This window comes from Plectropomus leopardus, chromosome 7, assembly GCF_008729295.1.
Source record: "Plectropomus leopardus isolate mb chromosome 7, YSFRI_Pleo_2.0, whole genome shotgun sequence".
Taxonomy (NCBI): Eukaryota; Metazoa; Chordata; class Actinopteri; order Perciformes; family Serranidae; genus Plectropomus; species Plectropomus leopardus.
The window spans coordinates 31,739,308-31,752,018 of NC_056469.1; the positions used below are offsets into that span (position 1 = coordinate 31,739,308).

General features: G+C 39.4%; 1 protein-coding gene across 1 annotated transcript in view; it reads right to left on the reverse strand.

Moving 5' to 3' along the window:
* LOC121945662 (thrombospondin type-1 domain-containing protein 7A) overlaps positions 1 to 12,711 on the reverse strand; it is a 224,008-nt gene that overhangs the window by 144,936 nt on the left and 66,361 nt on the right. The window contains exons 2-3 of the mRNA XM_042489960.1: positions 7,821 to 8,655; positions 323 to 571 (exon numbers count right to left, since the gene is read on the reverse strand). Of these exons, the coding sequence (XP_042345894.1) occupies positions 323 to 571; positions 7,821 to 8,655 (1,084 nt within the window). The remainder of the gene's footprint in view (positions 1 to 322; positions 572 to 7,820; positions 8,656 to 12,711) is intronic.

A 12,711-nucleotide genomic window follows, 5' to 3' on the forward strand; every position in this document is an offset into this window, starting at 1 on the left:
TCCTACACACACGCCACCCAGGAGAATAAATTAGCTTGGTAATACGAGTAAAGGGAAACTAACAGGAAGTGTGTGCAGCCTCGGCCAGGTTGAATATCAGACAGTTACTGTAGTTTTGCCTTAAAACAGATTCTGCAGAGTTTTTTCTACTGTAGCCGGTCTTAAACAAAAGAGGATATTATCACAACCTAACATGCAATTGTGTCCCTGTGAAACATGAGCGCATGTACTCTGCTATTCTTTTCACTCAAATTCAAAAAATCCCCTGTTCACTTCCCACTGTGCTCCCCGCCTCCCTCCCCCGTTATCAGGAGGAACTCACGTAGCGCAGGGCGGCACGCCTTCGCCCTGAGGTTCACACGGCTGCGACTCCTCCAGCGGTGAGCACTCCGCCCCCTTGCCCACGGGGAACTGAAGAACCTGTCTGCTCCGAGTGCGATTGCCTACGGGGGACTCGGGGTCTATGCAGGTTTTGGAGCAGGGGCCCCACTCGGCCCAGTCGGTCACCTGGCAGTCCTTTGGGAGGACGCAGGACTGGATGGTGAGCGGCAGGTCCCTCGGTGCACACAAGCTGGGAGAGAAGAAAGAGGAGGGGAGCAGGGGGGAGAGGAGGCTTGGTTAGAATAAGAGAAGTACTGAGGCTGCACAAAGCAATATTTTATGTGAAAATACAACGGTTTGCTTTGCGTAGAACAAGAGAATAATGCCCCGTACTTGTAACTGAGTCCTTGAACATTACATAGAAGTTGTAAAAATAAAAGATCTATACATTGTGCATGCACACAAAAGACTTAGTTCATTTTTGTCCAGAAATTCATTAGTGTTAGTGAGCTCTGTGCAATGTCATCTATATGATCCATCGACCTGACAGTTGTGGCAAATTAGGATGCTCATTAAACAGCATCATTACCACACACGAGTGCCTTGAGATGGTCACAAAATGTGCGGTTTGATAAAACAACAAAACGCTACAGATGTTGTAAGTCTTTTCTAAGAATTTGGCAGTAAACCCAACCATGCTCACATCTGCAGACTACATGTGTCACGATGGTTGGGATTAGGCACCAAAGTCACGGATGGTTAGGTTTATGCAAAAGAGGCACATGATAAGATGTAGACATAAAAATACACACAGAACTGCACGGAAAGTGAACTCTGAACTCCCATACGAAAGTAGTCCGAAAATATCGGCATATCGGATATTGGCAAGAATCCAGTATTGTGCATCACTGCTTTGTGGCATCTACAAATAATCTACCACCCCAACAAACTCCTGCGATGAGAGAGGATCATTTAAACAGAAAAAGTAGCAAATGTGAATATTTAAGAAGCTGAAACCAGCAAATATTAAGCAGTTTTTTCTTCATAAATGACTTTCTGTAGATTGACCTATACTACATGACAAATCTTAACTTCAGAATCAAATAAAAACAGTGAGCAAATAAGCCTAAAAAATCTTCAGTGGTGTATCCTTTTATGTGTTTGTTATTTTCTGGCATCAGCTGGTCACAGAATATATTTATGGAAAACAGAGTCAGTGTGCAGCTCACCGACGCCTCATTACAGCGACATTAAATCTTTCAGTTACCTCTCACTGCCATTTTAATGTCAATGTGCCAAGATGCCTTAAATCCACGGTTTATGGCCTTTGAATATGTCAGAGCAACAGATATGTGACACTACAAGTGGTGTGCATAGCTCCCCTTTAAAGCCTCTGCCCTTGACTGCTGCCACAGTTTGTCATTAGCTGCTCTCATTAGCATACAGCCCGCATAATCAGTCCCGAGTAAAACAGGAGTGGTGTGGCACGGCGGCGTGTGTATCCTTAAGTGTAAAGACAACCAAAACTACCTCTGATCAATCGCTCACACTCATCTTTTGATCATCTAAATGGCATTAAGATGTAATGAATAACCCGTGCTCTCTTTGGGCCTCTTCCGAATCATTAGAAATTTGTTCTAACTAAAGCCGACTGCTTTCTGCTGCTCAGTCTGGATGTCTTTCCCCTTGAGGCATTGCAGCTGACGAGCTATTAGTGCTAATTACAGCTCTGCTTCATTTAGAAACCTCTCATTTAGACGTTGCCACCACACTTCACCTCCAGCAACTTAGACTTTTGGTATAAATGAGCAAATGTATGAGCTGAGCACGAGCTGTGTGTTTTTTCCCCCCTTTCTTTTAACTCCTGTGTCTTTGCAGATTAAAAACAGCTCTGCAGTCTTTGAAGTGGTACTGAAGCGACACTGTGAAAAATCTTAGTCTTGTTTTTCTGCCAAACACACTTGGTGTGCTGGTCTGATTTTGCATCGGAGGGGAAACAATGAGGAATTTATACAGTGATGCACCGAGGCTCGATTTCCTGTCTCCGATGGAACTTCTTGTGTTTTAAAAAGCCCCTAATGCAGCCAATGACCCATTTTCGCTGCAGCTGGATCCTTTGAGTCTTTCTCCCGTTTGTTGTGTGCATGCCCGAGCGTTTTTTGTGGAGATTTTTCAAAGTTGCAAAAAAGAAGTCATTATTTCTTCATCTCAGTCATTCAGACAGAATGAGGACACAATCACTCTCTATTTAAATAAGTAAGATGATGTCTGAAAAATGTTCATTTTTAAGTCTGTAGGTTTTACACACAGAAACTTGCAACAACAGACTCAAAGGGCTTCCATACGAAATAAAAGCAGCAGGAGAGTTTCCATATTCCAGCGTGTGTGCGCTCATTACATGAACTGCATTCGTCAAAACAGCCAACAGAAATGGTCTAAAAACACAATTCTATGTGGGTCAAGTGATTAAAAAGAGGAGAAGCCAAAAAAAAGGATGAGAAAATGACAGCACCATGTGGGACCCTAAGTTTAACCCTTTGAATCCTAAGCAAACTAGCTTGATTGGGTGACGAGCAACTTAACAGGAAATGCCCAAAAATAGCAAGAAATTGTTTAAAAGTTACAAGAAAATTACCCAAATAAGCAAAAAAGAAAACAAAAAGGAGAAGGAAAGAAAAATAGTTAAATGCTAATATATACATTTATTTATATATGAAATTATTGTTATTTTTATTGATATTTTTTGTAATATATTTTAATCATTAGAATTATAAATATAGTTTCCATTTTTTTCTATTTTCAAGTCATTTTTTTTGTTTTCAAGTCTTTTTTTTTTTCTCAACTTACGGGACATTTCTTCAGTCCCGTCTCACATCACTGCAATCAAGACAAATTCTTGACTTAATTCTAGTTTTTTCCCACATTGTCAAAAAAAAATCAAACCAATTTTCTCCGGTTTCAGAAGTTGAAATGCTTGTGAAAAGTGTCTGAACGCAGCACAGATGTTAAAGGGTTAAATGCAGTGACGTAATGTGGTAGATCCCCTCAGTGGCACAGCAGAAGAATTCAAAAGGTCAAGCTTGATTAATAGGACACAAGCAGAAGACTGAGTTATGAGGAAGCGGCCTGTTTGGGACGAGTCGGGGACTACGGAGGAAGTTAAGGCCCAATGACAGATGTTCATCAAACAAAATTGGAAATGAAGCGAGCAAGATGTTCAGCGCGCGTCTGGCGAAGGATACGACTGCTTCTCTGGGAAGTTTGTTCCACTTTTTTTTCCAAAAGTGGCAAAAACAACTATGAATATTTCAGGACAAGAAATAAACAAGTCAAGGATTAATATTTATGCTCCTAAGGGCATGTGAGTTGTTTTCACGGTTCCTTTGAAATATTTGATCTCAGTCACTACTGTGAGCTCTGCGCCAACAAAGCATTAATGAACAGATTCAGTACATAATTGATCACATCTCGGAGTACAGTGGCATGTGACAGATTCGGCTTGCTCCACTGACATTGTCACTGATTCTTTCTTGGAGATCAGAGGACTTCGTGAAAGCCCCAAATCCATGTTTCTTGGGAACGCCAATGACATTTTCAGTTACTGTCAGTCGAGGAACAGAAAAAGAGATGATGGAGCCACAAAAAAAGCTCTTAAGAAGAATCACTGAGTACCTTACAGTCGTCTAATGTAGACATCAGAGGGTTAGCACGAGTAACAGGAATAAATATTGAAGCAGAATTCACTGATTACCATTTATTTTTTTTTGTTTTGTTTAATATAGCCGTCAACTAATAACGGTCTAAAAAGTAGACAGGCGCTATAGATTTGAAAGCTTTTTGTGAACACTGAGGGGTGAATTGAGTTGTTAGTATCGTGATAGTATTATATTGGGAGGCCTCCAACTTCTCTGCAAATGAGCCTTGATAGCAAAAAACAGCCCAATTCAGAAAACTCAAATAGTCAACAAATCCTAGTTTAGGCTCAAATTTAAAAGTCAAACTAGACGACATGCATCTGATTGCATCATCCTGCAAAGGGTGGCGGTAATACAAGCAAAGCTGGCTGGTAGCTGCCAAGAACATTAGAGGGAAGAATGACAAACACTTTAGTTACGACACCAACAGTTCAGCTGGGTGGCAAACTCTCCATACACTAACACAAACACGTGCACAGCTGGTTCTCCAGCACACAGACGGCTGATCTCCCGTCCACACAAATCAGATGAACAGTAGAAACCACAATAACAAATGTGTTAAAATTGCTGGAGCAACTTTCGCCCTGTGGCTTCGATCAAACTGCTGGAACACTAATTTCAGTCTAATTTCTGTGTCACTTCAGCAGCAATTACAACAGGAAGCAGGAAAAAAAACCAACCGTGCAAAGCTGCTCCCAAACTCACAGGTGTAATTATACCTACGAGGAGGGTGATTATGGATGCATGTTACCTTTTTCAAAATCTTGGAAGAATGTGTCTCCAACCAGTGGGAAGGTGGTTTTAAATTTTTGAATTGGATTAAATTGGATTGAATTGAATTTTCAATTGATCTTTTCAAATTGTATATACTTCATTAATCCCCAAGGGGAAATTCAAGTTTATACTCTGTGGTCATTTACACACAGACCTGAAATACACCCACATGCACAGCTTTGGTGCCTTGCTTGAGGGCACCTCGGCAGTGCCCAGGAGGAGAACTGGCACCTCTCCAGCTACCAGTCCATGCTCCATACTGGGTCCAGATGGGGACTGGACCAAGTAAGCTACTGCCGCCCAAAAATATGACCAGATTTCAAACTTTCTTGATACAGGATGCCTCTCCAATCCTTCTAGGATACATGAGGTCAGTTACATCACCAGTTAATCAGTCCTTGTCGGACTTTTGTTTCTGAAAACCTCCTGTAAGGGTTTACGTCGATGTGGTGTTCTCAGCTGCTGCAGATTCATTTCTTGGAAGTGAAATGTTTGATGTGTATCTTAGGCTGAGAAATAAGAAGGCACTGAGAGCCATTTGATGTTTCTTATTTTCAGTCAGTGGTGACTTTGGCGCTCGTAGCAATAATAACGTAGAGGCGAGAGTTCACCAAAACTATAAACAGTGGAAATCATTATAGTAAGAACATGAATTTTAGACAGATGTGTCAACTGAAGGCCTAATTCGGTGAACTGTTCAGAAAATGAACTATCTATCTATCTATTTTTTGTTTTATTTTGCGTGTTAGAAATAAATCTAAATCTATTCTAATCTCATTTGAAATTTTATCATGCACAATGCAAAGCGCCACACATTTCAGCAGCACTAAAGTACTGTTTGGTTATTGAAAAATGTTCTTGTTCTTGGTTTCACGTTGCACCTTATTTGCTTTAAAGTCTTGTGTGTTTTGTCTACTGATGTGATCTTTTTGTTATGTCGATATATAAATTGATTGTTGCTGCAAACCAATTTCTCCACAGGGACAAATAATGTATCTATAATGATTTGAAATATATATACAATAATTTATATTTTATATTTTCAGACAGTACTTAAGCTTATCTATTAAACTGTGCTCAATCTTGACTGTTTTCTGAATGATTTATTTTCTTCTAGTGTTCTAGAAGCTCAAACTTCTGTTAATAAATCAGAGGAACTATTTATCAGGAACATCTCTGATATATTTGCCGTTTTGCCTTACAACTATGACTCGTAAATGACTTAAAAATACCCTTTTGTCCCACTAACACCTAACTTTATGAGGCCATGCACAAAGTTCAGATTTTGAGAACCTCCACCTCAAAACCCAGACACATCAAACTGATATCTGCTTGGTTCATGAGAAAACCTCAAAACCTTTTTTAAAATGGCACTTTAGTGAACTGATCATTTAACTTCCAAAGAAGTTGTAACCTCAAAACACAGAAAACTAAAGCCCATATTAATGTTTACTTTAAAAAACTTACTCTACCAATTTGACTTCATGGCTTAGTAAGTAAAACATTTTACCGGAAACCATCTTGATCTGTTCACTTCCTCGGATGAATGGATCGCACATCCATTCAAATCCAGAGCACAAAACTCCGAAAATTGCCTCATTTTGAAAAGTGCCAAACAAAGTCGTGGCTAAGATTGATCTCGTGTCACGAAATGCGCTGCTTTGCCATTTCCACCTTCGGATGTTGACATCAGATACACTGTGCCGAGTTGTGCCTCATTGCTCTGACAGCTCGGCGGTGACAAACACACAGACGATAAACATCCTCTGATATGTGTCAGCTGCTGACAGGGCGAAGAAAAACTTTCAGGAGGACAAATTTGGCATTATGTTAGAGATATACTGAGTTAGGATCAGTGCACCTAACGTCAAAGGCAGGTGGAAATATTTGGAGCAGTTTACTCGATACATTACCTCTGCGACAGGAAAGTTTAGGGATTTTTTCAAAGTGAAACAAAAATCAAAATGTAACCCTTTGAAGCGACATCAGTTTTCTTGTGCTGCTTTTTGTATTTAAACCTCTAAGGCCAGATCCGATTGGTTTGATTTCTATTGGTTTGATATCTAAGAAAAAAGAAAAGAAATAAGTAGATTTAGATTTTTTTTTAATTAGGGAAAATTATTACACATAAAACTATATAACAATTGCCATAATTGCATATTCTAAATTACGTTCCAGAATTGTATTCTTATTATCATTATTAATACTATTACTACTACTACGACTATTTCACTACTACTACTACTACTACTACTACTACCACTACTACTACTTCACTACTACTACTACTACTACTACTACTAATAATAATAATAATAAAGAAGTAGTAATAGTAAATAATAGTAGTGATTAAAATATATAAATATTTCGAAGCAGAAAATATTCCTCACTCAGGTCAAGTCCTTGTTTCTTTGTTTTTCTTTTTTTTTTTTTTATATAATTTTCAGGTAATTTTCTTTTATTTATTTATTTTTTTTTTTTTTACTAATTTCTTGTTCATTTTTGGGTCATTTCCTCTAAAGTTTCTTATTGCTCTCTTCCAATATTTTTGAAATAAATTCAGCTAATATGTGTTTTTTTAACTTGTTTGTCTGTGTGTTTTTTTTTCATGCTAATTTTCAGGCAATTGTCTTAATTTCAAAAACTAATTTCTTGTTCATTTTTGGGTCATTTCCTCTAGAGTTTCTTATTGCTCTCTTCCCATATTTTTGAAATAAATTCAGCTAATATGTGTTTTTTTTAACTTGTTTGTCTGTGTGTTTTTTTTCCTGCTAATTTTCAGGCAATTGTCTTAATTTCAAAAACTAATTTCTTGTTCATTTTTGGGTAATTTCTTTTTAAGCTGCTCACTGCCTTTTCCCCATATTTTGGAAAGAAATTAAACTGATTTGAGTTACACTGAGCTATGATTCTGATTTATCTTTCATCATTTCCCCAGCAATAAAATTGAAGGGCCATATAATAATCCAGAAGGGGAAAAAAAACATATTAACTTCACTGTCACATTAACATAAAAATGCTGCCACTCACTGGCGTCCCACAGTGCTCCCGTTCCTGTGTATGCAGGTCACGTCCCGAGTCTGGTAGCCCACCTGGATGTCCCAGAATGGACTCTCTTGCCGGTTCAGGCGATTCCTGGTTCTTTTCTTCTGGATGAGCTCCCTGGTCTCTGGATCTTTGACCCCGGCTCTCTCCCGCAGCCCCTGGCCTTTACCTTTCCTGCGCTTGACTTGGCGTGCCGCTCGATTCTGCGGGAGGATGCAGGGGCTCCACGGTCCAACCCTGAGACTGTACATGCCCTCTGGACCCGTGCAAGGCCCCGGTTTACAAGACTGGAACTCCGTTAGGTTTGGACAAAGCATGCCTCCAAAAAGCGGAGGAACCAGGACGCTACGGACCCTGTTCCTGAGGCCCGTTCCGCACGTTTTGGAGCAGGACGTCCATGGCGAGTACTCGGAAACCACACAATCCTGAGGGCAAGGGATCAAACACGCCTGCTCCAGGCGAGGCTTGGGCTCAAAGTACTCACAGATGGCATCCTCTGCTGGAGAGCCGTCTGATTTGAGTATGCAGCCCACCTCCCGGGTCTGAATGCCCTCTTCGCCTCCGCTGCATGTGAACGGCCGCGGGGCCCCAAAGGTCCTTGCGGAAACTGGCACGCACTCATTCCAGGCACCCAGTTTCCAGTCATAAAGGTCCTTGTGCCAGTCACACACACGGAAACAGTTCCTCTGGTTGGAGGGACGCTGGCCCTGGTCACAGTTGGTGTGAAGCGTCGTCCAGCCGTCCACATGGGCACACCAGACTGCCCGGCTTTGGCTGCCACCTGGGCCACAGTCGCTGCCCATGCATCTCCCCCATGGACCTGGGAAACAAAGAACAGGCTCAAATTACAAATTGAAACATGCGAAACAATAAACCTTCAAGCTTTAGATGTAACTCCAAGAGGGACAGTGTGGCATCCAGTAAAAAACCTCTGCAGGGAACTGCACAATCAAGATACTGCTCAGAGAAACAGCAAAGAGATTAGTTCTTAACCCTTTGAACTCTCCAATTAAAATGGTCCGCCAGTGCAAACATTGGTATTTTTGCTTATTGTGATGTCATTTCTTGGAGTATCTTAAAATTTAAACACTAAAATCTGCACAACCTAAGCTAAAAGGTTATGTAAGTCAATAACCATAATAACTAAGTTGCAATTGTGAAGAAAAAAACATACAGAAATCAGACATTAAAACAGCACATACTGATCGGAAAGATTTCTAAATGCAGAAATATAAACTAAATATTTCTTAACACTCTATAACTTATTTGTACTATGTACATTATTTCATTTTTGAGATATGCTCATTTTGATGAGCAGAGTGCAGAGGCATTGTTATAGACTCATCATTCATTATTCATCATTATTACTGATTTTTCCATGACATTAAAACACATTTTAAAGGCCATACGTTCTCTGAAAAACCTCCAGTTCTCCTTATTAGTTCATTTTCATTACAATATATTAGCTTTTTAAAATATATATAATTTCAAAAATTAATGAATTTAGAACAGGATTAGACCTGAATATTTAAATATAATTTAAGGACTGTTCGTTATTTATGACAGAAGGTGGTGGTGCAAAACGGGTGAGGCTTGTCAAATAATATTTTAAGTACAAAGAACGGACCTGTGTTTTTAATAATGCAACCGTACATGGCTGTATTTTGTATTTATTTTAATGTCTATTGGGTTGGGAAGGCGTGTTTTTATTTGTTTTCTTGAAACATTTTTGGGCACTTATCAAGGGAAAACAATTTTTTTTGTTTTGTTTTTTGGTATTAAAAAAACCCAGCAGGTTTGGAAGGCATATTATTTATTTTTTTCAATCACAGGATCATGCAAACAATGATCTCCAGCAGCCGAATGTCCGTCTTTAAATGGTTAACCCTTTGAACCTTGAGCACCATTACTTTCCTTGTTTTACTTTCATACGACTTTCACAACATTTAAACCTTTGAACCCTGGGCATTTAAAAAAAAAAAAAAAAACATGGGGAAAGCTAAAAAAGCTAAAAGCTAGAGAAAAATGTCTAGGGAAAAAGAAGACAAGCTAGGGGAAAATTCTGTTTATAATTCTATTATTATAAATTATGTTACAAAATTATTATAATTTTTAAAGCACTTTCCAGGTCAACGTCCTATTTTCAACTACGTCTTTTTTTCTTTCTTTCTTTCTTTCTTTTTCTAATTTTCAGGAAATTTTCTAGTCATTTTCTCCTTTGTTGCTCATTGCAGTCTTCTTGTGTTTTTAAAAGAAATCAAGCCATTTTGCTCAGGTTTATATGGCCAATTTAGTTCTACTTTACGGTTGGAAATTGCAGTAATGCTCAGGACAAAATGAGACATTGAATCAAGGTTATGGATCATTAAAAAATAAAACAGGGCCTTCTTGTACAGGCTCTGAAACATCTTCCAGTTACACTTCATGATACCATTTGAAACTCTTGTGTGCCTTCGCAACACTAATCCATTTTAAGCAAGCATCAATTAGTCAAACACTTCCAAAGCCTGTAATGCTAAAGAAAGACTGAGACACTTTACTTTAGCTTGTCATCTGAGGAAAAAGCATATAATGCATCTTCAAGGATGACACAGTAAATTCACAGACTCCTCTAATACGGACCTTGATGTAAAATGTGTTGAAAAGCTGCTGGCATTTCACAGCAGAGCATGTGTGAGTGCAACAGAAATATGCCATGTTCAATAAAAAATAATGTGTCACCTTGTTTTGCGCTACTTTTGGGTCAATTCTTGGTAAAAAAAAAAAAAAAAAAAACAGTCTGAATGCTTCAGCGGTGTGGGAGGACTGATTAGGCAATGTCTACACAACGTGCAACAGCGGAGATTATTGGTGATCAAAGGGAAGTGTCTGAAAGCCAATTTACAGGAGCTGGGAGTAATCTGTGGCATTTATCAAACTATTGGCAACCAGCAGGAACTGCCACAAACATCAATAAAACTTATTTGTCTGTACACAAGTCTCTGGCAAAGTCTCCCTTTATCCTCTCTTTCTAATTGCAGTAGAGATTCTGCAAACAGCGCTGGAACAGGACGGTGGTACATTAGAGCTAGTCTTATAATTATATATTATCATACATCAAAAATACAATTGTTTTGATCATAAAACACAGCAAAGCTTGGTTCAAAAATAGGGCATTTCACAGTAGCCTTTAAAGTATACAGCTGGGGATATTCTATGTGTTTTTAAAGACAGCAAAACCTGTGAAAAGAACAAAACCAACAATGAATTGATCTCACTAACAAGCATCGTTTTTTGTGTGCATCCAAAGCTTTTTGTAGCAGATCCCTCTGTGTCAGAGAGCTCCTTTGTTGTCCAAAATTAAATTAAAAACACATCAAGGAGCCACACTGTAGCACTGGGTGACATGTTTCTTCAATGCGAAGAGCTCGAGCGCTGTTTATCGTGAATAAATCCCACACATGCTGCTCTGCTGCTGTAAACTTGCACCACCGCACCAAATGTGTATTAACCTGCTGCTGAAAGTAGCCCTGAACACATGCACTGTTTATCCCTGTTTGAGAACATTTGCCAAAAATTACAGTGCCCAGCTGTCTCCTTAGGAGATTACTGGGGCTATTTAACATTGGAACTACATGTTTGTGACTCTTTTGTGTAGAATTACATCTTCTTTAGGAACTAAAAGGATTTAGACTGAAGTCTTGCATAGGCAGACTTGCTGTCCCAGCACTGGACACAGGTCTGGTTCAACACATCATGATTCTGAACTATGGACAAAAAACACTGTGCTGTATGTATTTCTTTAAATAAATAAAAATAGTTTTGGGCTACACTTAACCTATGAAGCAGCAACGGTGCCCTTGCAATTTAAATGGCTCAGTACTGAAATGGCTAAATCCCAGCAAAAGAAACCAGAACTTGAAATATTAAAATTTCAGCCTCAGGGGTGTAAACAAGTTTGATCACATTATGACGTTTGCTAAAATCATAAAGTCTGCCACGGTGTGATTTCAAATGATTCAATTCAGGGGCCTGTGAAACGACATCAGTAAATGTCCAACACGTTCTCATCCACAGTTGTCACAGAGACCTGCGTCTCTGGGTTTGTTGGATTCATCCACCGCCTCTCGCATCCACCCTTTAGGGTCCTTTTTGGTCCTTATATTACGTCATTACCGCCACAGTTCAACCTGACACCGTCCAGCTGCATATCATGTGGACACAAATGCTCTGTTCGGCCGCCGTCCATTCTCGTATCATGCTGTTATCGTATGTAATAACGCCATGAACAGGTCTGCCCAGCCGTGCTCTCAGCTAGACCTTTGACCTTATGGACACCAAAATCTAATCAGTGTGGCATCAATATCTTATGCTGAAATCACAGCAGAAGCTGCAGTATTTGACAACTTGTCCTTACTTCTTCTTGGCTTCTTGACGTTATCTGCCTGCAAGAACTGCTACTACTGTTTAAAAGTTTAGGAATGAGGTGCACTTGGATGGAAATGGTGACACAGACGTGCCATGGAAATTTAAACACAGAAGCGGATCTTATTGATTATGACGTGTATAAATGTTTTCACTCTGTATCAATGATACAGGATCGTTGATAATTAAACTCATAGATCAATTTATCGATCCAGACTGATGCACCACCTTTACTAGAAATTCTGAAAGCAGCATCCCCCTAATACCTGCCAGTGCCTGCACTATTTTTGCTGTTTTTGCTGTGTGTACCTTGTTATCATTTTATCACCTGTACAGGAGGACAAATTTAGATCCTCCACCTCTGTTCACATTTCATTGGGAATTCTACTTGTTGTATCAATATATTGATCCAGATTGATGTGTCGCTGCACCCCTGTTTTGCATGTAAGTAGCTAGCTAAGTTGTTGCAAAG